Source organism: Hemiscyllium ocellatum, chromosome 24, assembly GCF_020745735.1.
Source record: "Hemiscyllium ocellatum isolate sHemOce1 chromosome 24, sHemOce1.pat.X.cur, whole genome shotgun sequence".
Lineage (NCBI taxonomy): Eukaryota > Metazoa > Chordata > Chondrichthyes > Orectolobiformes > Hemiscylliidae > Hemiscyllium > Hemiscyllium ocellatum.
In genome coordinates this window covers 19,684,967-19,711,916 of record NC_083424.1, presented here as the reverse complement: position 1 = coordinate 19,711,916, position 26,950 = coordinate 19,684,967, and the positions used below count along the sequence as shown (strand labels likewise).

Here is a 26,950-nt window from a genome sequence, read left to right as displayed (position 1 = left end):
GATACTTCTTCCTCGGAATGAAGTTTTGCTGTGCCTCCTAAATTACCCACAGAAACTCCAGCCATTGCTGTTCTTCTGTCTCCCATGCTAGGCTACCCTTGCAATCATGTCTAGTTAGTTCCTCCCTCATGTCTTTATGGTTATCTTTACTCAGTTGTAATACTGTTACAACTGATTCCAAAGTGCAGACTGAATTCTGTCATATTATGCTCACAGCCCCCCCGGGGTTCCTTCACCATAAGTTACACACACTGTATAAACAGTACAATTGGCTAAAGATGCAGGTGCTAAAGCTCTGTATCAGGAGACAATCAGTAACCAAGGCAAAAGCTTTGGAAACTTCAGAAAAATGTTTGGAGACTGAAATGCTAGGGTTTTAGGTTATTATTGATACACGAATTAAAAAATGGTTTACTGACACTCCTGACAATCAATATTATTATCTTGTCATTATAATATGAGACCAATCTATTCTAACTGATGACCATTCACATAGTTTTAAAGCTGGACTCACAAGACCCTAATCAGAAGCAGTTTATTATATTGAACAGTTAGACATTAGTGATTTCTGATTCTTTGTATTCGCATTAAAAGAAAGACTTTTTGTGAAGAACACAGGAGGTCAGAATAAAATTTTTTATTACATATGAAACTAAGTCGTACAAAAGATTTAATCCCACAATATATTAATCTTACTGTGATCTGTATTTACACAGCTTGATAAGGCTGTCAGGAACAAGCATCAGGAAACGAGAAACCATCACTTAAGCCACATCCTCTAACACAAAAGTGGTGACTGTGTTCCTTATACAAACCAAACAAGCTCTTTCTCGTGTCAGGTAGGGGTAGGGAAATCAGTAGCTTTCAATAACAGCATACAGCTATAACTGTGACTAAAACTCAAGCTGGGTCTTTTTGCACAACATAGATTGTTACCATTTAGACCTCATTCAGAATTGTAAATGCGTTTGTGCTGTAATTTATTTCTGCTGGAAGTGGATCAAAGCTTTCTAAATACATTTCAAAGACTCTCAAATAGACACCAAGACAAATAATCATCGTATACTGAACGTGATTTTGAAAATGATCCAAAATTATAAAACCTTTTTTAAACTGCTATTGTTACCTGAGGTGTCTGCTGATCAATTATGTAAAATAGAATTAACTCCATCATATCAAAATGATGCCATTGTTTAAAATGAGCCTCCTTGGTATTGGATGCAGTATTGCAGAGTCAGCAATTACAATTGACTGTTTCTGTTGCTCTACATTCAAAATCCAAGCATTGCGTCCTGAATGATGAGTTGTAACATTATTTTGACAAGTTTTGTAGGTTATGTTAGTTGCTTGAAAATTATTCAGAACATTCTCAGATTTGAATGATTAACCTTCCCATATTGGCACATATTCCAGTGAATAAAAGGAAAGCTGTATTCCCTAGTTTTTGAAGACTCCAAATGAATGACTTCTAAACGTGGATAATTTGATATTAGATATTTCGTATGATCCAATTTTCAAAAGATATTGATGAGGGGAAAAGCTTTGGTACTACCTCCTCCAAAAGCTTTACTTTTGAATAACAAACTTTAAGATGGCTAATACCTACTGTGCTATCTCTCTCACCAGATGAGTATTTAAAATATCAATTTGAATCATCAATGCAGCCTCTTTGCATTCATAAAGTACAGTGCTTTGAAATGGAACCTGTCCAATCCAACACAGCAGCCCAATAATACCACCACTGCACCCTCCAACGTTTGCTGTGCAACTCTGACAAAAAAATGAACCAGGAATATGAACCAAAGAATATAGTTTTGAAATCCAGATGTATACATTTGAATCAGTTTGGAACCCAGTTATTGATTCTGCTTATTCCAGTCAGGAATTGCAGTGATGGGCCTGAACACAGGAAGCAGCTCATCCAATGTACATCGAAAAACAAATTGCTATCATCAGCAGATGAAATCTTAATAATGGCCTTCTAAATTAAGAGCTCAATTTTAGATGTATCTCCCTAGTCTCTCATACATTCCAAGCCTGAGAAACTTTGGTTGATGTGTAATCATACCCACGTACCTTATGTTTTAGGAGTGGTTCAGTGATAACGTCATGGGACTGGTAATCCAGAGACAGGCTACCTGTCTGATGAAATGGTTTAAATGCCACCATGGTAGTTACTGAAATTTAAGTTCAATTAATACATCTGGAATACAGTTTCATGGTCACCATTAGTGAGACTATCATTGACTGCTGGAAAAACGGATTCATTAATGCCCATTAAGAATGAAATTCTGGCATCCTTACTGGATGGCTCCTGACACACAGCAAAATGGCTGGTACTTAATCACTCTCTGGAATGACCCAGCTATTTCAACAGTGATTGGAATAGGGAACAAATGTTGATCTTTTAACTGATGGTCACATCCCATGGAAAAATAAAAAAGGCATCTGCTCCTGAAATGTAAATCATATAAATGAAATTCCAGTCTTCCAACAGTCTGGCTTTACACACGGGGATCAAGAAGGTCATAAATTGGTTTCTGGATTGGATTCATCGAGCCAAGTTAGTGTTGAGTCATTAGGTTAGGGAGGCAAATATCAGAGTTTCCATTTGTAATAGCTATTCAAAATCTTTGCTGGACGTGCACATACATAGAATCAGACAAAGGTAGTTTAAGGCTCTGCTGTAATGATCCTAAGGGAGAAGCAGACAATGCAATCAATGCTCACACATGCACAAAAAAAACCAATGCAAGGAGACCTAAAAAGGCAAGAGATTTTCATAATCATACTCCAGACTCACCTTTCAGGACAGATATCAGTCAAGCCAAATCACAGGTCTCATCTTTCACCTCGATTTCTTTTTGATATTTGCTGGTAATTCAGACAGTTCAAATTTAAATAGGGTCTCATTCAGAAAACGTTACAGTAGATCAGAGGCACAGTGTTAGTGATACTATTTTGCTTTAAAGTATTCAAGGGATAGGGACACAGCATATAGATCGTGTTCCTGGACTGGTATTCCAGGAGCTCGAGGCTAAAGCTCTGGGGATATGACTTCAAATCCCACATGCTAACTGAATTAAATATCAACAAATAAATCTGGATTTTACAGCTAGAATCCATTATGGCGCCCAATAAACTTTTTGTGCACAATAATTCTGTAATTCTGCATTAATAAGGCAATTTGTCAATAAGATCCATCTGTTTTATTAATGCCCTTGAGGGGAGGAATTCTTCCATCTTTACATGGTCTGGCCTGGACACAACTCCAAATGTGTTTGATGCCTAAATGTCCTAGCAAGCCCGTCAGTTCCAGTCAAGTGAGGGATGTAAAATAAATGCCAGCAGTACACACATTTTAAAAAAATTCTTGCTGGAAGGTGAGTCCCAACACATACATTTAACATGTATCCTTGCTTTTGGTTTTCACCACAAATCAAATTTAATTATTTTCTGGCATGTTGCTGTTTAATGATTTTTAAAATTTAGATTCTAATGTTGACCAACGTTGATGGCTCAGAATTTCACAAAGAGCAACTCTCACCATTAACTCCCATATTCTACTGGAACTTGCTCCTGAACTAGTTTTTCATGCTGTTTATTAGTTTGATATACTGATGGGTGGCGTGTGGATATATATTCAGGCTTTCATATTCTATTTAAAGAGTTATATTTGTGACTCCTTTACTTTTGATTTCACAATTACACTAAAAAATAAAATAATGTCACAGTAATGTGGTTGACTCTCAACTACCAGCTGGACAATGAACGCTGGCCTAGGCAGCGGCATCCATATCCTGTGAATGAATTACAAAAACTGTTTGTACTTTAGTAAAATCTTTTAGAATGAAAGATTCTACTTGCATAGATATTCAACATTTTGCAGAAAATACGTGACATCCTATTATACTGAAGTCTAAAAATTCAGAGTCGAGACAGTGCTGCTGGAAAAGCACAGTAGATCAGGCAGCATCAGAGGAGCAGGAGAAATCAGTATTTTAGACAGGGCTGACGAAGAGCTAATGCCCGAAACATCGATTCTCCTGCTCCTCAGATGCTGCTGACCTGCTGTGCTTTTCTAGCAACACACTCTCGACTGTGATCTCCAGCATCTGCAGTCCTCACTTTCTCCTCGTCTAAAGACTCAGAAGCTTTACAGTTATATTGGCTGTATTTTGGTGTAAAACCTTTAAAAGTTACTTTCCCAACAATGGTTGAGATGGTTTTTCTCCCTTTCCCAAACTTCATTTGAAACGAACACAATAGTTGTTTGACTGGAAGGATCCCTGCAACATATTATAAAAGGACAGGGACTTTTTTTTAAAACCGTTGTGAGAAATCAGTTAGATTTCCTGTTCTTATTTCTTCTGAGGTTGAGTCACCCTTATTTAGGGGAATGCAAATGCATCACAATTTTAGTTTTACCCACAATCATGCCCAAATATAGTCAGGAGGAAACTGACATTTCTCCCATCAATTAGTGACTTGTAGAAGTTTTGGTAAAACAGCTATTTCATAACTGTGCATCAACTCCTGACAGTGCAGACAATTTATAACTCTATTCACCATTTGACACGGCACAAATTTTTGATTTATGACTACAATCACAAACCAGCATTAGGAGTAGCATTATCTTGCACCTATCATTTGGCTCTTACAGAACTGAGTTAGAGCAGCTATCATGAAAGACCAAATTCATAAGTTTTGTGCATGTATGTGCTTTTCTACATACAGAGCTAATAAAACAGAATAAACCTTGCAATCTGTACCAAGCAATGTGATGGTATGCCTTATAAACAATTTGTTCTTCCTATGTATCATTGATATGGGGTGCATTCACACTGCACAGGATAGGTGAGTTGAAACAGTAAAAAGATGACCATCATATGGAAGGAAGCAAATAACATGTTGGAAATTAGAAATATAAACAGAGAATGCTGGGAATATTCAGGAGGTATGGCAGCAGCAAGGTGAGAAATGACTCAGCGTGTAAGACTTTGTTAAAGTAGTCAAAGTTTTGTTTATGTCTGTCAGTCTGGAACATCCAGTGAGAGGCAGGGTCTTCTTCCCCATTCCCCACTCTCTCAATATTGTCAAGTGGAGGCAGCTAAAAGTCACAGGTGGGTAGGTGGGTAGACCATCCAATTGCTGGTCCAAAGAGAGGGATCCGCAACATCACTGAGCAAAATGGCTGTAGTTGAGGCAGCAAGGGAAAGACAAGAGCACCTCCATCTTGAGGCATACTCTAAAAGGCAAACATTAAATATGTTTTCACTTATTCTGGTCCTACCTTGCAGAACCTGAAGAAGTGAAAGGAAATCTGTCCAGCCGTAATGTTGGGGCTGCAGGGACGTTGTTTGTTCCAAGTAACAGTCCCCAGAATGTCATGAGTCCACTCTGCTCCTGTTAAAATAAAAGTCACCCAGGAAAACTGCATATATCTGACTCATAAATACTTCAAATTAGTTGTCCATTTCCGTCTGACAGGCAACCAGGCTGCTGTTGTTGGAATGACTCCAAACAATGGCAATGTGGTTCTGTCCTCACCACATGGGAACTGGTAAAACTTTGCCCAGTGTTACAGATGGATAAGGCAACATCAGAGTTAAAGATGGACTGTACAACCTCCTTCTGCGCTGTAAATCTTTCCCAGTTTCTATGTAATTAGCTTGTAAAGCTGTGTAAGTGGGTGGATAGACATCTGCTGTTCATGACCCTGCCATTCATACCTCCTCTTTTATTTCATGACTGGCTCCATTTCCCCTCCCTTTGGCCTTACACCATTAATACTTTTGACCTTTCATCTCCTGTGCCTTAGTATTGTTCTTTCCATTATCCACCCCACGCCCTTTCATTTAAAATCAGTTCCAGTTCTCATTTCTTCTAATTCTGATGAGCCCGATACAGGCTTGAAACATTAATTTTGATTCTCTGTCCACAGATGCTAGTAGAGCTGCTGATTGCTTCCAGTATTTTATTTTCTTTGTTTCAAGTTTCCAACATCTGTATTGTTTTATTTTCCTATGAGCTGAATGGATAAATGGCTTTTCCTTGCCCTCACATCTTATGTTCTTTTTTTCCCCCAGTGACTTGGAGTCGCCTGCCTTTTGTATCTCCAAAACTCTGATCATCAGAGCAAAAGGTCAAAAGGAGAATTTTTACCTATACTTGGTGGGATGGGGAGGGTTAACTGCTGCAGTAAATTGTCCATCTGTTTCAGCACTTTTTCAATTTTAATTGCTTTCTTAGAAGGAATGGTTTCTCTTTCTCTTGGTGAAGGCAAAAATGACTTATGTTGGTGTCTACCCTACTCACATTTGAACTGAAATCAAACAGTGTAACACGTACTAATGGTTACCTAGTCTTTTTGAGTCAACAGTCCTGAAGAGGTGATGGTGACAGTTCTCACCAGAGATTTTGAAAGTTTGAGGTGGATACCGTTGAAATGATTAATTCTACTGCTAAGACAGTCAACTTAATTAAAATAATGGACTACGGATGCTGGAGATCTGAAACAGAAACAGAAATTGCTGGAGAAACTCAACAGGTCTGGCAGCATCTGTGGGAAGAAACATATTTTTCTTAATTCTGATGGCCAGTTCCAGAACCGGAACATGAATTTTGATTCTCTGTCCACAAATGGAGTTTCTCCAGCAATTTCTGGTTTTGTTTGAGTCAACTTAATTGTTTTGCTAAGTAATCTATGCAAAATATTATAGATGACTACATTATAGCTACACTCAAAGAATAAAAACGAAAAATCATGTTTTACATTATGTGCAGGCATGACTTGGAGGAGGACTAGCAAAGTGCACTAAGTTCTAGAAATTATTAAACATAGGCAAGGTGATGAATAATATCTTCAGAGAACATTACACAAATGGCATGTTGAGTAATCAATGATATATAAGGGGATAGTTCCTGCAGTAAAAGTAATTACAAAGATCTTCATGGTAGCCGTAAAGTGGCAGACTCCATTGGGAGCTTCCAATGTAATTATTTAGAATGTTAGGACAAATCCATCAGACTCCTCACACAGAATTGAAAAATAGTTATCTCAGAGTTACACACACCGTTCAGTATACAACATGACAGCAAAGACTGCTTGCTGTCTGAGGACACATCATCTGCCAACCCTAATGGCCAGGAGAGACCTATGACAAGGACTAAGGCCTATCACAATCACCTCATATCTGCATCCACCTACTGCCATTCCACTACCTTCCCCTAACCCCCACCTCACCCCACCTCACTAATCTCTCAGCCCCTTCTCCCTGCCCCCACATTCCTGACAAAGGGTTTGTCCCTCATATTCCTGATCAAGGGTTTGTGCCCGAAATGTCAACTCTCCTGCTCCTCGGATGCTGCCTGACCTGCTGTGCTTTTCCAGCGCCACACTTCTCAACTCTGACTCTCTAGTATCTGCAGTCCTCATTTTCTCCTAAGGACCAAGATTCGGGATACTACATTAAAAGAACAAAGAAACCAGCTGCCCTGTGCAGGCAGTACCAGAAAGGACTGAGGAAATGCACAAGTTCAAAAGAATTCTAGCTTGATGTTTGATTTTACTATAATAAATAATCAGACCTAACTCACATAGATAATCTGCCATAAATTCACATGCACATCTTCAAATAGGTGGATAAATAACTCATAGATTAATTAGTTCTTTGAGATATTATTGAAAACTGACCATGTGTGTTGGTGTCTATTTTAGATTAATTATACCTGGCTCATTCAACTCAGAATATTACTGTTCCAAAGTAGCAGGTGTTAGACTAATGGATTAAATTAAAAGGCTTAATTTTACTTTCAATGCAGCAACTAATACTGAAGCGTGTAATGGGGTGAAATAGAGAGAAGATTTGTTGGTGGAAAGAAAAGAATTCCACACCTCATTATCCATTAATCATAAGAAAGGACTCATTTATACACAATGAATAAACTTTGATCAGATTGTAAAACTAAAATACAAAAAAGATTTAGAGATTACAGATATCGCATTCACCATCATTGAACTTTTAAAATATAAAATACCACATACTTTGTTATTATTCTCATAAAACTTACATTCAGAATAAAGATTTAGAGAGAATTGTGCAACATTAGCAAGTACCCAGATATCACCTTTATCATGAAACTCAATGACCTTCTGATTTAGTACAAATCCAAAACTCTGGAGGAAACTCAAGCCCATAATTATATTTCACTAAGTATGAAGAGGATGGCAACATGTTTAATATGTGATCTTTAAATGAAGTTTTAAAAACCCCAAGATAGACAGTGAAATGCTAGAGAGTTTGCATTGCATATTCCATACCAATCAATAAACAAAATGGACAGGAGTTGAAACATTTTAAACAAAGTAATCTAAGTCCAGTGACCTTTCAACAGGTTTCCCATCATCCATTGGGGCATATTTGGACTGCTCTTATTTTAGCAAAGTTTCATTTCAATCTTTAGAAAAAAAAACAACCAATAGTTATTGTCAGGTGGCAAATATAGAATTACATTAATTTTATATCTAATCAGATTGACGTAGGTGAGAAAGGCTTGCTCCGTTAGCCTTCATTAGCAAGAAGTCATCAGCTGGTTTCTTTTAAGGAGCTGCATTTTGAATTGGCCAAAAAACTAGAAACCAATCTTAAGAACTTGAGTAAAATGAGAATAACGACAGGCACTTAACATAATCTCAGTGTGGAAGGTTAAGCATGTACATTGGCCAAAATCATAGGAATTTTACACTCCGTAAAGCTTTATTCTGAATGTTTCACCATAAAAAATATACAACATCCAGACTTCCTCTCAGGAGTTCAGTCTCATTTCAGTGCATTACCTGAACATTGAGAAAGAAAACCCAGCTCTTTACCACAGTTATGATACAGAAATAACTAAAAGTTTCCTTTATAGAATGGTAGGAATGTAAACACATGGCACCAAATCTATGGCAGCTCATCACCAGATAAGGTGGCGGTGACTGAAGCTTGACCCGATTAAGCGATGGAAGAACTGAAGTAAGGCCTAGTAATTCAGTATTCCTTTTACATTGCATTAATGGCACAGGCTTCCTTCTCTCCAACAATTCATGAATTGCATGCAGGAGGACTTGATTAAATGGATTCAGGGAAATCCCTCGTAGTTATTAAACATACATATTAACAGTTATATCTAAGCTATTTGTTTATCATGCTGCAATTCCACTTTGTTTGGTGGAATAACGGCAGATAGGAAGAGGATATATGCAGAATGCACCAGTGACATGGTCACTTGCTTTGTTCTTCTATTTACTACAGTAATGAAATATGAAGGAGCAAATTATTCCAAGACCTGCAATAAAAGGATCAAAACAGGTTGAATGTAGTGCTAGATCTCTAATTATTACTCAACTGCCTATATTTTAATGCTACAATTTCCTATTAGCTTTTTCTATGAATCCATACATGATGCAACATGGTCTGAGGGCAGATAGGTAACCTGTTCCCCAGCTTCTGCCACTTAGGAGGACATTGTGAATTGGTTGACCCCCTGTCTAATATTTTACCCCAATGAATGGTGGAGCTCTTGGCCAATTGTCTGGTATCAGCTTTGGTCAGATATTGCCCTAATGTCTTCAAGTGGCCAATGACAGAGGCCACTGAAATCAAACACCTTCATGACGCAGGTTAACTGAAATGAACACACGTAGGATGATGTCAGCAGGCACAAAGTTGATGTCAATACTTACAGGTGCCACACTGCCATGTGTTTTCTTTTTTTGGGGTGGGGGAGGGGGCAGGGGCAGTGGGAAGGTGTAGTCAACATGCAAACTGATTTTTTTTTTCTTCCCTAGTGGAGGGATTCTGTGCTGTTGAGGGATGGGAGGGGATATGGGACAATAAATCTCTGAATTTTGTAACTCATTGATTGAAGACTGCTGTAGTTGGTAAAAGGAATGAGCATGGCCTATGCTAACTGGAGTAGGAGTCAAAACAGCTTACGCAATGCCATCCAGTACGGGACAATGGTCAGACTGGCTAAAAACAAAAACAAAACACACAGTAAAGACAATAGAGATCAGTCCATTCCAGGTCTTGGGGGGTATATTCACTCTCTAATAGGGGGTGTTTGGGGTGGGGTTGGAGCTCCAGCCAGCCACATTTTCAGGTACCGAGCCAGTCTTTTCCTTGCTGTATTTATGACTTGTTTACAAAGACAAACCAAAAGTAAGTATAAATATTTACACCGCTTGTGCAGTTACTAAGTTTTAACTGGTTATTGCTTTTCTCCCTGCATCTGAAGGAAACAAAAAAAACACAAATGATATATTTCTCTACATTTTGAACAGAAGCACAATATTTCAACAAGGCGTTTTGCCAACCTGGCAGACAGTTCAATAATTCATAAAACACATGTGAATGTTTCTTGTGAAAATCAGTATTCAGAAGAAAATGTTTTTTGCCAATGATATAAGTACTTTGCAAAGATTGTTCCACATCTAGCCAATCAAATTGAGACATACCAGTCAGTCATGCTTGCATTCCTGTCATGGTGGTAAACACTTTGTTCTTTTGTTTACATTTTATAAAAACAGACACCCACTGTCTAGTTTTTCTTAACAAGAGTTGAAGAGGAGTGAATGAAATAAAGATTCTAAAAATCAATTCCTGGTGCACAGAGGGGAATAGGAAAGGTGATTTAATACTTACTCTCCTGATGCGCACATACACTGCTACATACATGGCATCCAATGGGCATAAATGATATAAAAATGTGCCATTGTATGGAACTCACCATCAAAATTATGAAACAAGATCACCTGGAAAGATGATGCAAACACATTTACATAAGGAACTAATTTTTAGAGCCTTCTTTTTGTTTTATTCCACTAGCACCAAAGCCTCAGAGTTCTCAAAAAGAGTCAACAATGGAGGACAATCCTAGTCAGGCAGGTGGTGAATTTCATTCCAAAGCATTCAGTTCATCTGTCCTTTACATGAGCACACTATCCAAGGATTTCCTGAATAGGTGGAGTCTCAGCAGGCGATTGGCCATGGACGACTGAACTTCCTGGGTCACATTCTTTCCACACATACTACCCATTTAACTGAAGCACTGTGGAGAGCACCCAGCTCAATCACAGCCATTTGACTTTTTTTTATTATTTATTATTTTTTTTAAAGTGACATTTCTTAGGGTTTCAGGCAATGAACCCTAGCATCTGACAAAATATAGCATTATTCTATTTTATGTATGAACTTTTAAGCAGCCTATTCACAAATTACTATGGGAAGGCACCATGCAGGTAGCAAGGCAGGAAGCGACAGCAGCAGCACATGTTTCTTTCGTTTCAAAGTTGATGGACAGTTAAGGCTTGTCTCAAGACTCATTTTCCTCTTGGGGCGTATTCATTCATTTTTCTGCAAAACAAAATAAATCAAATATTTCAGTAATGCAAGGAAGACCCTCTCAAATGGGGGGATACTCCCCCCACCATTTGCATGATTCAAAAGGACACCATTATAAACAAGTGCACAAACACACTTTGCTTTAGCCAGTCAAGAGACATAGCTAAGGCATCTGTTAGTCAGGTGAGAGCCTGAGCTTTATTTCTGTCCTATTGCAGACTATTATTCTCTGTCCCACACATCACATGTTCACATTCTGATATGCTCCTGTTTGGTGGGCCATAGGTTGAACACAGCAGAAAAGCACAAGTGTCGTAAATTTCACCAAAACAAGGCTGGAGCACCGAACAGATAAATCCCTTGTCTGATTCTGGAGTCTCTCTCCAAAACTCTCACTCAGACAGGAACCTGTTGTCCTTGGAGAGGGAGCACAATATCCAATGTTAGATGCCTTCAGTATTGTTGCAACATGGGGTAAAACCCCTCTCCTAATTTAAACCAGCAACACTGAAAAGACTCACCCTGTGCTGTAATCTGCTAAAATTTGAGAGACAAAAGAACTATCCCAGAGGTCACTATCTGAAGTAAAAATTAACTTTAAATCCAACAGAGAATATTAAAACCAACAACGATTTACAACTCCTTTCTCTTAAACCTATTTTTTACCTCCCACTCTACAATACTGGTCCAATAAAAGTCCTGACAAAATAAAAAAAAATCACGTTTCAAACCAGTCAACTTTGTCGACTCTGTACATTTTCCTCCGTAGATCCTGCCCAGGTCAGTTTCGATGTTCTGCTGTGCAAACTCCTTCTACAGACAGGTACCTTTCAGAGAGCTCTTGAGGTAGCAGCCTACATTTGTTGGTCTTTGGCAGTTCTCTCTTTAGCTGTTCAAAATGTCCAGTTTTATACCCCAAAACATCAGATCATTTCATTCATTTTAATATTCAAATTTGATTGGACTCTGGTATCTTGGGGCATAATTTAAACTGATTGGCCTGTCGCAAAGATGTTTCTACAGTTGTTATGGGGGATTTCAACATGCAGGTCATCTGGGAGAATCCGGGTGGTATTGGACGTCAAGAAAGAGTCTTCGTGGAGTGCCTCCGAGATGGATTCTTAGAACAGCTGGTGCTGGAACCTACCAGGAAGAAGGCAATTCTGGATCTGGTATTGTGCAACGAACCAGAATTGATCAGGACCTCAAAGTGAAGGAGCCATTAGGAGGTAGTGACCATAATACAATAAGCTTCAATCTGCAATTTGAAAGGGAGAGGGTACAATCGGAAGTGACAATATTTCTGTTGAATAAAGGGAACTATGGAGCTATGTGGGAGGGGCTGGCCAAAGTTCAATGGTGCAATAACTTAGCAGGGATGACACTGGAAGAACAATGGCAGGTATTTCTGAGTATAATGCAGAAGATGCAGGATCAGTTCATTCCAAAAAGGAAGGAAGATCCTATAAGGAGGCAGGGGTGGCCATGGCTGACGAGGGAAGTTAAGAAACATATAAAGTCAAAAGAGAAAACGTATAACATAGCAAAGATGAGTGGGAAAACGGAGGACTGGGAAGCTTTTAAAGAATAGCAGAGGATTACTAAGGAGGAAATATGCAGAGAAAAAATGAGGTACGAAGGTAAACTGGCCAAAAATATAAAGGAGGATAGTAAAAGCTTTTTTAGGTATGTGAAAGGGAAAAAAATGGTTAAGACTAAAATTGGGCACTTGAAGACAGAAACAGGAGAATATACGACGGGGGACAAAGAAATGGCAGAAGAGTTGAATTGGTACTTCAGATCTGTGTTCAAAGGGAAAGACAAGCAATCTCCCAGAGGTAACAGTGGCTGAAGGACCTGAACTGAAGGGAATTTATATTTAACAGGAATTGGTGTTGGAGAGACTATTAGGTCTGAAGGCTGATAAGTTCCCGGGACCTGATGGTCTTCATCCCAGGGTACTGAAGGAGGTGGCTCTAGAAATCGTGGATGTGTTGGTGATTATTTTCCAGAGTTCTATAGATTCAGGATCAGTTCCTGCGGATTGGAGGGTGGCTAATGTTGTACCACTTTTTAAAGAAAAGAACGAGAGAGAAAGCAGGAAATTATAGACCAGTTAGTCTGACCTCAGTGGTGGGAAAGATGCTGGAGTCATATAAAGGATGAAATTACAACACATCTGGATAGCAGTAACAGGATAGGTCAGAGTCAGCATGGATTTATGAAGGGGAAATCATGCTTGACTAATCTTCTGGAATTTTTGAAAGGATGTAACTCTGAAGATGGACAAGGGAGATCCAGTGGATGTAGTGTACCTGGACTTTCAGAAAGCCTTTGATAAAGTCCCACATAGGAGGTTAGTGAGCAAAATTAGGGCGCATGGTATTGGGGGCAAAGTACTGACATGGATTGAAAATTGGTTGGCTGACAGGAAACAAAGAGTAGTGATAAATGGCTCCCTTTCTGAATGGCAGGCGATGACCAGTGGGGTACTGCAGGGATCAGTGCTGGGACCGCAGCTTTTTACAATATATATTAATGATATAGAAGATGGTATTAATAGCAACATTAGCAAATTTGCTGATGACACAAAGCTGGGTGGCAGGGTGAAATGTGAGGAAGATGTTAGGAGATTACAGGGCAACCTGGACAGGTTAGGTGTGTGGACAGATGCATGGCAGATGCAGTTTAATGTGGATAAATGTATGGTTATCCACTTTGGTGGCAAGAACAGGAAGGCAGATTACTACCTCAATGGAATCAATTTAGGTAAAGGGGCAGTACAAAGAGATCTGGGTGTTCTTGTACACCAGTCAATGAAGGCAAGCATGCAGGTATAGCAGGTAGTGAAGAAAGCTAATAGCATGCTGGCCTTCATAACAAGAGGGATTGAGTATAGAAGCAAAGAGGTTCTTCTGCAGCTATACAGGGCCCTGGTGAGACCACACCTGGAGTACTGTGTGCACTCCTGGTCTCCAGATTTGAGAAAAGACATTCTGGCTATTGAGGGAGTGCAGCATAGGTTCACGAGGTCAATTCCTGGAATGATGGGACTATCTTATGTTGAAAGATTGGAGCGACTGGGCTTGTTTAAGACGTTTAAGATTATTAAAGGATTGGACACTCTGGAGGCAGGAAACATGTTTCCGCTGATGGGTGAGTGTCGAACCAGAGAACAAAGCTTAAAAATAAGGAGTAGGCCATTTAGGACAGAGATAAGGAGAAACTTCTTCACCCAGAGAGTGGTGGGTGTGTGGAATGCTCTGCCCCAGAAGGTAGTGGAGGCTCAGTCTCTGGATTAATTTAAGAAAGAGTTGGATAGAGCTCTCAAGGATAGTGGAATCAAGGGTTATGGAGATAAGGCAGGAACAGGATACTGATTGAGGATGATCAGCCATGATCATAATGAATGGAGGTGCAGGCTCGAAGGGCAGAATAGCCTACTCCTGCATTTATTGTTTATTGAAATAGTGTTTTTTTTGTTTTGTAGCTCAGATGCTGCTGTTTTGACCAAGTGTTACATTGTTACCTTGTTCCGGACTCTGTGCTTTGCCCTTGCTAGCTTTTCTTTTTAAAGGTAAAGTATGCTTACACCTTCATAACAAGTACCCTATCCCAATACACTGACTTATAGGCACTGTCAATATTTGGATTTTGTTGGCATATTTCCCTGAGGTTTTGAATAGACTAGGTGACTTAAAGTCATAGAGATGTACAGATCGGAAACAGACCCTTCAGTCCAACCCATCCATCACCCCTGGATATCCCAACCCAATCTAGTCCCACCTGCCAGCACCCGGCCCATATCTCTCCAAACCCTTCCTATTCATATACCCACCCAAACGCCTTTTAAATGTTGCAATTGTACCAGCCTCCACCACTTCCTCTGTCAGCTCATTCCATACACACACCACCCTCTGCATGAAAAAGTTGCCCCTTAGGTCCCTTTTATATCTTTCCCCCTGTCACCCTAAACCTATGCCCTCTAGTTCTGGACTCCCCCATCCCAGGGAAAAGACTTGTCTATTTATCCTATGCATGCCCCTCATAATTTTGTAAACCTCTATAAGGTCACCCCTCAGCCTCCAATGCTCCAGGGCAAACAGCCCCAGCCTGTTCAGCCTCTCCCTGTAGCTCAAATCCTCCAACCCTGGCAACATCCTTGTAGATCTTTTCTGAACCCTTTCAAGTTTCACAACATCTTTCCAATAGGAAGGAGATCAGAACTGCATGAAAAATTCCAACAGTGGCCAAACCAATGTTCTGTACAGCCGCAACATGACCTCCCAACACCTGTACTCAATACTCTGACCAATAAAAGAAAGCATACCAAGTGCCTTCTTCACTATCCTATCTACCTGCGACTCCACATTCAAGGAGCTACGAACCCGCACTTCAAGCTCTCTTTGTTCAGCAACACTCCCTAGGACCTTACCATTAAGTGTATAAGTCCTGTTTAGATTTGCTTTCCCAAAACACAGCACCTCGCATTTATCTGAATTAAACTCCATCTGCCACTTCTCAGCCCATTGGCCCATCTGATCCAGATCCTGTTGTAATCTGAGGTAACCCTCTTCGCTATCCACTACACCTCCAATTTGGGTGTCATCTGCAAACTTACCAATTGTAGCTCTTATGCTCGCATCCAAATCATTTATGTAAATGACAAACATTAGAGGACCCAGCATCGATCCTTGTGGCACTCCACTGGTCACCTTTTAATAGATTGTGGTGTACAGTTTTCTATTTTATTAGTACACCTTTGTTGTATGTGCATCTGCAAAGCTGGCCCATGCACAAACCAGACATTCAGGTAGCATCAGGAGTTTGTATAGATGGAATATTCTCATCAAGTAAAAGTCCTGATGGTCAAACAAATGGCCCTCATGCTCTGGAGGCTGGGGTTCAGTTTTAGATAGGACATACTAGTCTGCTCCAACAATGTCCTTAAGCCATTTTCAGAAGATCACCCAGTACTACACTAGAAACTTAATTATTCCTTTCTGTATGTATCATTTCTTCACGGATTGATTGTACAAGACCAAAGAACTCTATACATTTAGAAATTCAATCACCTTGCACACTTGTCCCGGTTATCACTGCTTCTCCTGTCACTGTGATGATGATCAACAATGAAGGATGATCACAGATGCTCTTCTGCAAACGTTCACTTGGTTGTGATTTCTTTTTCAAATCCTCGATCCACTCTATTAACCATGTCATCCACCCATATAGCTTAATCCAAACTGACACCACTAAAAAGATTTGTGATTTTGTGAAGTGAAGATGTAGGGATAGCATTCATGTAGATAAGAAATCCAAGTTCTGGAAATTGTGGACAAATTCAGTTTGAATAACAAATTGATCCCCATTCCATCTTTGCAAAGCACCTGCTACACCATTATAGCAAACAGCTAGTATACAGCTTTGCTGTGTGCTTCATGTAGATACACCTGCCATGAAATCTGCTGCCATAGTCCATCACTCTCATCTATCTTGTCATACACTGTATCTTATCTGCAACGTTCCACACCATCCATCATCCAACTTCACCCTAGAATGATCCTTCTTTCTGCTGCCCTCTGGAAGAAATCTCTGTAGCTGATAGGCTCTGATCAAATGGCCAAAGTACTGACTTTTTTGTTGTCACTTGTTTTTTTTGTTTGTCCTTGCTATTTTATGGTCTGAGACAGTATGGTTGCATTAAATGGATATTGCTGCTTATTCCCAATTGAGTCTGGCTGCTGTTTTAGCTGCTCCTACCTCTCCCTCCACACTATTACATTGCTGCTCTTTCTTTCCTATTATTATTCCAGAAGTGACTGGGTGTTATTCAACGATAAATCATTAGGCCCATTTCCTGGAACAGACCAAATCCTCATTGCATTTTCAAATTATACAGGCAGCAAAGTGTCAGACAGGGATCACACTTCGATGAATACAAGCTCGCAGCAGTTCATTAAATCTTACCTTGTCTGGTTGATGCTGACTCAGTCTTTTCTTTGATTTTAGCTCCTGTAACCATGGAGGAGGCGTTTCATCTGACCTAAAAGGAGGAATGCAAATTCCAAAGTTCATCATAATCATATGTAGCCGAGAGTAAAAGATAGCTGGAAGTAAAGTATGAGATTGTAACACAAATATGGATTGGCTTTGTACAACAGATTGAGCCCCCTGAAACTGTCCAAACCCTGACAGTTTGTGCATCTAGCAATGGATCCCATTTCAAGCGACTGTATTTGTAACAAGGAGGAGAACATGAGCAAGAGTAACTCCTACTGATGTAAGACCCCACCATCAGGGATATATTTCCCTCCCCACCCCTTTCCACCTTCCGCAAAGACCGTTCCCTCCATGACTACCTGGTCAGGTCCACACCCCCTTACAACCCACCCTCCCATCCTGGCACTTTCCCCTGCCACTGCAGGAACTGTAAAACCAGTACCCACACCTCCTCCCTCACCTCTATCCAAAGCCCTAAAGGAGCCTTCCACATCCAAAGTTTTACCTGCATATCCACTAATATCATTTATTGTATCCGTTGCTCCCGATGCGGTCTCCTCTACATTGGGGAGACTGGGTGCCTCCTAGCAGAGCGCTTTAGGGAACATCTCTGGGACACCCGCACCAATCAACCACACCGCCCTGTGGCCCAACATTTCAACTCCCCCTCCCACTCTGCCGAGGACATGAAGGTCCTGGGCCTCCTTCACCACTGCTCCCTCACCACCAGACGCGTGGAGGAAGAACGCCTCATCTTCTGCCTCGGAACACTTCAACCCCAGGGCATCAATGTGGACTTCAACAGTTTCCTAATTTCCCCTTCCCCCACCTCACCCTAGTTCCAAACTTCAAGCTCAGCACTGTCCCCATGACTTGTCCGATCTGCCTATCTCCTTTCCCACCTATTCACTCCACCCTCTCCTCCCTGACCCATCACCTTCATCCCCTCCCCCACTCACCCATTGTACTCTATGCTACTTTCTCGCCACCCCACCCTCCTCTAGCTTAACTCTCCACCCTTCAGGCTCACTGCCTTTATTCCTGATGAAGGGCTTTTGCCCGAAACATCGATTTCGCTGCTCCTTGGATGCTGCCTGAACTGCTGTGCTCTTCCAGCACCACTAATCCAGAATCCTACTGATGTGACTTCTGGAAGAAGATATCGAGTTATGTTGGGAGCAAATCCTGTTTCAGGTTTCTCAGCTTGGCTCAGGAAATTAGAGAGAGAAAACAGAGGAGCTTAAAATACTTCGGAAGTTTGTAGTTGAAAGACAGTTTAAACAGACTGAAAAAAAATCTTTGCTTACCCTTCTCCTTTATTATTTGTAGGTGGCATCACCCTGAGCCCTTGCGGAGCAGGAGGGCTGCAAGATCTGCAATGCTGCTCACAGCTTGATTCATCTTCATCATTGTCATTCTCTGCTCTATTCCTCCGCAGACTGGCCTAGAAGGAGCGAGATAGAAACAAACCAGGAGTGATTCCGAACAACCACAGTGACATTGGGTACAACCTACTCACTCCAGAAGGCGGCAGCCACTGCAGACCTGGTGCTGAATGAGAAGTGTGTGACTGTATTTAAACCTGAATTATACAGTCAGTAATCTCACTTTTTAGATTAGAATCAATCTAAACATCAGGTCATGGACAGAAAACACAGGGGGCTAACACCTTCAACATATTGTCTAGCTATCACCATTATTAGCAGCTAACCCGAGAATGCAACTTTTAAAAAAAGGTTTTGTGATTTACACATGAAAGAAGTGAAACTATCACTGTATTCTAACAGATGAAAGGCTTAACAGACAATCAATTTTTCAATGTATAATTTCAGTTATATCACACTGTAAATTTTCGCTATTAATTCTGTGTTACGATCGAGCCCTCCACAATCACCTGATGAAGGAGCGTCGCTCTGAAAGCTAGTGTGCTTCCAATTCAACCTGTTGGACTATAACCTGGTGTTGTGTGATTTTTAACTTTGTTTACCCCAGTCCAACACTGGCATCTCCAAATCATGACAGTCAGTAATGGTTATGTGCGAATGACAGCCACTCTATTTCAATAGTTGGAAATAAGGAAAGAGAATCAATGAGAAAGCACCACTTAACCCACCAGGACTCTAAATAAGATGGTTCATTACTTATTCTAAGTCACTCATTTAATCTTGTGAGGAACGTAAGCATTATTCCAGCCTTAGAAAAATAAATCAATCAAAACTTGATAATGTTTTAACCTCACCCTCTAGGTTATACAGTCTAGTTCGGAAATTTTCATAAATCTAGCAGCTCAGGAGCTTTAATGTTTCAATTGTGTTTCTTATCTCTTTTCTCCCTTCCAAGTTTCTGGGGTCAGTTGGGCCATGGCCTTCCCTGGGATTGATATACATTGTGGACCATGTACTGTCGTGATTCACCGTTGTCTTCTGCAGGACAGCTGACTAGAAAGCTCTCCTGCTCCATCAGGCTTACTGGAAGGATTTATAGGCGGACAGTCAATCTGTTTGGCCACAATACAAACTCATTTCCAATGCCCAACAAATTCTGGAATGGTCTTGAATCCAGAGCTTTTGATCTCAAGGTATGGTCATTAATATTACACCACAAGGCCTCATTATCTTTAGAAGTCTTTTTTCTTACAATCTTGAGTACTATTCTTTTCAACATCTTCATCCAGTTCCTCTTAAGGATGTTAATTGAAAAAGTGGTAATCACTCTTACTGAGAATCTAATTGGTACACCCACAAAATATCTTTCTAACCTCAATTTTGCACAATGCTACCTCATATCATACATTACTTGACTTTCACTTTTAGGCTTACAATTCAAGTTGAATAATAAGCCTGTTTCTACATTATCTATTCTTTCCAACTTTAAAACCTAGATATTTAGTCCATTAACACCAGTGTAATAAATGCACTCTATAGCTTACAACACAAAGTCTTGGCTAATTTTTGTTTCTTATTCTTTGAATTCTGCTGAATGTTCATTTGAACAGAAGATAAACAGTAAGTTTCTTCAGTGTCGCTGGGGCAAAATCTTGTCGTTCTCTCCTTAACAGCATTGTGGGTCTACTTACAATATAGGGACTGCAGCTGTTCAAGAAAGTAGCTCATCACCACCTTCTTAAGAACAAGGAGGGACATGCAATAAATGCTGGGCAGCCATATCCCACAAGCAAATAAAAAGTATCTAAAATAAAGTCTCATAAGACTGGAAATAATTTGTTCTGACATGGTCAGAAGAATTTTGAGGTGGGTCCCTGTATTTGATAATAATAATAGAAATAGTGGAAACACCTGTGAGAATAAAAGAATTTAATGTGACCGCTCATCATCAAATCTGATAAAAAAAATCATTAACCTGAAACACTGACTTGTTACTTCCTTCTGCAGCAGTTGTATGACCTGCTTTTTAACAGCTTGTTACCAACTGGCTTTGGCACAAATCTAGTATAGTTGGCTGCATTTCCCCATTGCTACAAGTACAGTATTTACTGTATGAAAGGAAACAAAGCAAGACTTTTTCTGCATTTCCCTCATTCACCACAAGGTGTCCCTGATACACACTGGACAGGATACCCTGTCCTGACTTAGCAAGTTCTCAAAACCAATACAGTACATTGTCCTCCACAGCATATCAATGCATCCTGTGGATACAAGTTCTCTAGTGCCAAAGGACAACATCCAGCAAAACAACACACCCATCCCCATTAGTTAGGAATTTCACCAGTTCCCTCAGTCATGTCCCCTTCTCATTTCTCCATACCTTGTCCACTGTTACTCTCTTTCCTATATCTTTTGTAGACTGACTAAAATGTAGTGTTTACCAAGACCAAGTTGAAAGTATTTTTTTTTCCTTATCCTACATCTTCAAGTCTATTGCTACAACTTAGTTAAAAGTCTCTTGCTGATGGGAAATTTATTATGAACCATTATGTTGTTCCTACATATTTTTTACATAGATCTCACTTACTGCTGGTCTTTTCTATAGAATAGTGTACTCATCATCCCTTACTCGTGCATCGTTTATTAAGGTTTTTAACTTTGAGAGGATGGATGGATGAACTACTAAAGTGGTTTTAGGACAATTGGCCTTTTTATCCATTGTACTCCTATCTGCTGATGTTAATAACAGCTGCTTAATAGTGATTAAAGCCATTTAATAATGTAATTCATGAAGTTAAGTTCTTGTTAGAGAAATACAGTATATTCAGATTGTTAAATTGTAAGTCTACTGACTTCTCAAAAACAATTACCTTGTCATGTCCATGTTTAGTTTAGTTGAGCCTTTGCTATAATGTCCTGCTCAACAATAAAAATATTTCACATGACAGTACATTTGTGCCCAAAAAGTGGTTTACCTCAGCCTTTGTACAAGGAATCACTATTCATTTTTAAGAGACTTCAGCATACTGTCATCCACAAGCCTGAAGCAGACAGAGCTCTCAAATTCCCTAATCTTATTTGGTCCTTATTATATAAAGAACGCAGATATCATTTCAACTAATCCACTGAACAGGTTATGGGTGTGCATTCACTGTCCAGCAGTGAAATTAGTCTGTGGCTAAAACATTAATGACTGAGCTGAAGCTTTTTGTAACTACTTCAATTCCCTCTGCCTGATCAGTATCACCATCTTCTCCTTCCATACCTACCGTGAGATGTGTAATTTTGAACACTGTTGTCATTCTATTACATGATGATATTTCGAGTTACATCTAAAACACCCAATGGCCACATGCCAGGCATTTCTGAGGTTTATTCTTCTGTTAGAGTCACTTAATTCTTGTTGTCTGTTACATTTGTTGGAGGTACCTCTATCCTCATTTTGTAATGATTCCCCTTCACGGTGACACTTTTGAACTGTATCTAGATGGTTTGACATTGTCACTATTCTTGAATTCTCTATCCTTTGTGCTATGGAATGTCCCATTTGAGTCACATAGGCCATTAGGAGCAAGTGTTTTCCCAGAGTATACTTTTTTAAGGTTTCAGATATTTGCTCCAATAGTGTGCTACATTCTGCAAATCTAGCTTCAGTTATTGCTGGCAGTCTATCCATATTTGACACTTCAGCATAGTCCATACATTTAAAGACAAGCACTGAGTTGGGAATCTCTAAAAAAACTCTTGTCAATTTTGAATGAAGTCTGTTAAACTCCAAAGCTTGGGCTTCTTGCTCTGAGAAGTTTACAGCTTACTTTGCTCCTGGAGACAGATGACAATGATATGTCTATAATCTGTTTTGGCAGGGTAATAATGTTTATCCATATCTCCATTTTATTTTTCCCCACTGATCATAAGGTTCACTGGGAAATCAGATTCCAGCACTTTACACTTTATTTAAGCCATTCTTCTCAAAGATAACTTAAATTACAACATTCAATCTGAAAAGAACGGTTTATTTCTGATCATCACCTTTAGGCAACCATCTCCTGCCACCAATATCAATTTGGATTCAAGCGAGTTGATGAGACAGAAACCAAGATCTTTTCTTGTGTCTAGAGTTTATTAAACTTCTCAATCTTACAGCTTCTTCCACATAATAATCCCATTTCTTTCCCCTTTATATTGATCCATTCAACTACATAAATCAATTATCCCAATATAACAAGTATTTAAACAGATAATCAACACTGGCTTCCCTTTTGTACACAACTCAGCCAAGCAGCTGCCAGAGATCAGGTCCTCAATCATGCTCACACACACCTGGCTAATTCCTATCTCTCAGGACAGGAACATTGATGCCAACTGTAATTTCCTTTCAACAACTCCAGCAGACGTCTGTTCACTCAGCTTCACTTATTTAACATCAGGAGTACCTGCTCTCTGCTTCCACGAAACACTATTTTCATTGTTTCTAATGGCTCAAAGTACTTACATTTTCAAAAGCCCGTTTTTCAGCTTAAGAGACCTGACTGAATTTTATGTTTCAATAGGTATTCCATTAAGCTATAGTCACTGTTGTAAACGTAGGAAACAGGACATTCAATCTGTATGCAGCAAACAGTAATAGGATAATTTCCAGGTCAACTGGTTTAGGTGTTGAATGAATATTCATACTGATATGAACGCTAATCTCCTCTGGTCATCTTCAAACTGTGATATGGGCTTTATTGCTTCTACCATCTGGAGATTTTATGTAATGCCTCATCTAAAATTCAGCATTATCGACGGCACTGCATTAAAATGTCATCCTAACTAATAAGCTTAAGTCTATGGAGTCAGACTTGAATCGACAATGTCTGACTAACACATGAACAATACCAGCTAATGGCTCACAGCTGGCATCTATGTTCACTCTTCTTTAAATACTGTGTAAATAATATTTTACAGAAGACAATGTATAAGCTTTAGTGAATATTCCTGAAATCTTTAAAATGAGTGAAGCTCAACACTGCTAATAACTGATGGAATGGAAATTAAAATTTCAATCTTATCATGAAGATTTACTTAGAAAGCCAGTTATTCCAAGCAGGAAATGGAATTTAAGAGACTTTATTCAAGACTGAAAAAAATCTACTTGAAGATTCCTAATTCAGTGGTTGCCTTCAAAATGCCAGACACTGTGCCACTGTGTGGAACATAGAAAGACTCCTCGGATTAACTGAAATTGGACTTTCAGAAAGAAACATGCTTGTAGAACAAAGGGCAGAAGCCTTAAAAATAAACCTGGGAAACCATTCGTTCCAAACAAACAGTCTACATGACGCGCAAATGTAGTTTTGTGATATTAGATACAGATTCTTGCATGCACAGTCTTTCCCAAGGATAGCTCAACGTTTTAAGTTAATAAAACTATATTATGGTACTAGAATCACCAACGCCTCACCAGCATTGATCTGTGCACAGTGGAAAATACCTTGCAGCTGGAATGTTGTATCAGTAAGGATTTAAGTGCGAGGTCACACTGGTGCCCTCATTGGCATGCTTGACAAGCTTAAAGGAATTTTACAAGTATTTTCAGAGAATGTTACCTTTAGTACTGAGGGGTCCATCCCAGGAAACATTGCAACTCTTGGACACTGAGATATTGTAAGCTTCTGGGGTCTTATGACCTCCTCGTCAATCAATTCTTCATGTACAGTTGGCCTGGACTCTGATGAGGGAAGTTTAGAGAAACAGTAATTCACACATGACAATAATGTGATGGGTCCCCTTTTCTTGCCCCTCTTTACATTCTCCATATCATTATTTCTGACTAATCGAATAGGTGGCAGGTCACAGCATGTGAGATTCCTTCTCCTTAAAACTTTGCTTTGAGCATATTGCGTATGTCTGAGTGTGGACATATTAGAAAATTATTCAATTTCAGGGCTATCACAGTTGAGCCAGATCTTGCTGTCACCTTATGTTCATACACATGTGTTTTAAGCAAAGGGTAACATGTCAGGAATCCTGGCCCTTTCCTTTCCCCTTCCATTTTTAATATAGAGAAGGAGACCAATTGGAACACCTCATTGCTGCCTGGTCGAAGATCAGTTAATAAGGTTTTTATATTGACCAGGTATATCACTGGTCTGTATTCCTTACCACATTCTTTGAACCATGGGGAATACAAGAAAAAAATGTTAGTTTGACTGTTTGGATTTATGTTCTTCCCTCCTTGTGGGGATACAGTCAACCTCTGCTGGCCTCTATCTCACGATGGCGGAACGGAGATATACCCTATAGAGAATAACAAATGAACCCACCTCTTCCCACTTACTGATGCGAAGGCAGGAGCTGCTTCGTGTGTGAGTATTACACTAGCAACCAGTCACAGAACTATCCCTCAACCATTTTTTGAATTTAAAAAATAAACGTTATTCATAAAAAAATCTCCTTGTATATATACATTGTCACAAAAGCAGTTTGGTTCTTTACAGTTGCATATCAAATAAATAAACAAAAACATTGACTCTATCTAAAAAAAAACCAAAGACCTCTCTTACACATACAACACGAATATTTAGATATATCTGAGGGAGTAGGAGAGTCCGATAAGTGAATGGACCCCCATTTACCTTCAGCAGGAAGACCTCAGAGAGTGGTCTTTCTCCACTGCCCCTTGGCAGGAGCTGCCCCAAGCTTTAGTGCATTCCACAGCACATAGTCCTGGACCTTGGAATGTGTCAGTCCGCAACACTCAGTCGGGGTCAACTCTCAGCTCTGGAAGATCAACAAGTTTTGGGAAGACCAAGGCATGTCTTTCATCAAGTTGATGGTCCTCCAGGCATAGTTGATGTTTGTTTTGGTGCGTGCCCAAGGGAACAGACCGTAGAGCACAGTGTCCTGCATCACGGAGCTGTTCAGGACGAAACACGACAAGAACTATTGCGTCTTTCACCGGACGTCCTTTGCAAAGACACATTCCAGGAGATACGAGACAGTCTCTTGCCCCCACCTGCCTCCCTGCAGCCACACCGAAGGCAGCGTGTGGTGATGCAGACCGAACATAGAATAGTACAACACAGAACAGACCCTTCAGCCCACGATGTTGTGCCGACCATTGATCCTCATGTATGCACCCTCAAATTTCTGTGACCATATGCATGTCCAGGAGCCTCTTAAATGTCCCCAATGACCTAGCTTCCACAACTGCTGCTGGCAACGCACTCCATGCTCTCACAACTCTGCGTGTAAAGAACCCGCCTCTGGCATCCCCTCTATACTTTCCTCCAACCAGTTTAAAGCTATGATCCCTCGTGTTAGCCATTTCTGCCCTACCAACTAGGTTAATATGAAGGATCTCACAAGCAGTGCCCTTCTCAACACCAGCCAAGTGATGTCTTGGTGCTTGTTGGGAAGTTCTGTTGATGTGGCATTCCGCCAAAAGGACTTTGACCGTCTACTCCGGAATCACCGAAAGGACCCATCCTCGCCTTTTCCCACAGGATCTCAAGGACGTGACATGCTAACCACTTTCTGATGGACTTGTGGTCAAAGGTGTTTCTCTTTGATATGGAACAGTCCAACTAATTGAAGGGTTCTGTGACATCAAGACCAGTCCCATCTTTTGCAACACTGGGGACAGGTAGAATTTCAGTACGTCGAGACACTTAGTATTTCTGTATCGAGGGTCTGCACACAGCTTGATGCAGCTGCATAGAAAGGTGGCCATCAGGATGAGGGAGGCATTGGAAATCCCTCCCACCACACTCCCATCCCATCCCATTCCATCAGGAACATTGTACAAAGTGTCCCTGTCTATAGGGTACATCTTTAATCTCCAGCTGAAGTGGAAGGTGGCTCAGATCACGGTAACCACACATGTCTGGGATTGGGCCAGACCTGCACCACAAACATACAACATCACCAACAGTACCTCTCACTTGATGACCAGATCTTTACCAGAAATGGAGTGTGAATGGGGCACCCAAAAGCCTAACTTTTGCTTCAACTTGGCAGTATGCTCCTCCCATGTTTTTGTGCATATCCTTATGATGCTGACTCCCTATCACAGTGCCCTCACTGACTCTCTCCACTTGGTGACACTGACTCCCTGTCACAGTGCCCTCACTGACTCTCTCCACTCGGTGACACTGACTCCCTATCACAGTGCCCTCACTGACTCTCTCC

At 40.2% G+C, this 26,950-nt stretch overlaps 1 protein-coding gene across 3 annotated transcripts in view; it reads right to left on the bottom strand.

Moving 5' to 3' along the window:
• Positions 1-10,826: 10,826 nt before the first annotated feature.
• Positions 10,827-26,950, bottom strand: part of LOC132827087 (serine-rich adhesin for platelets-like) — a 227,522-nt gene continuing 211,398 nt past the window's right edge. For all 3 annotated transcript variants that reach the window (XM_060843550.1, XM_060843552.1, XM_060843551.1), the window contains exons 9-12: positions 24,367-24,488; positions 18,698-18,834; positions 17,358-17,433; positions 10,827-11,399 (exon numbers count right to left, since the gene is read on the bottom strand). In XM_060843550.1, coding sequence (XP_060699533.1) covers positions 11,388-11,399; positions 17,358-17,433; positions 18,698-18,834; positions 24,367-24,488 — 347 coding nt within the window. In that variant the 3' untranslated portion in view covers positions 10,827-11,387. The remainder of the gene's footprint in view (positions 11,400-17,357; positions 17,434-18,697; positions 18,835-24,366; positions 24,489-26,950) is intronic.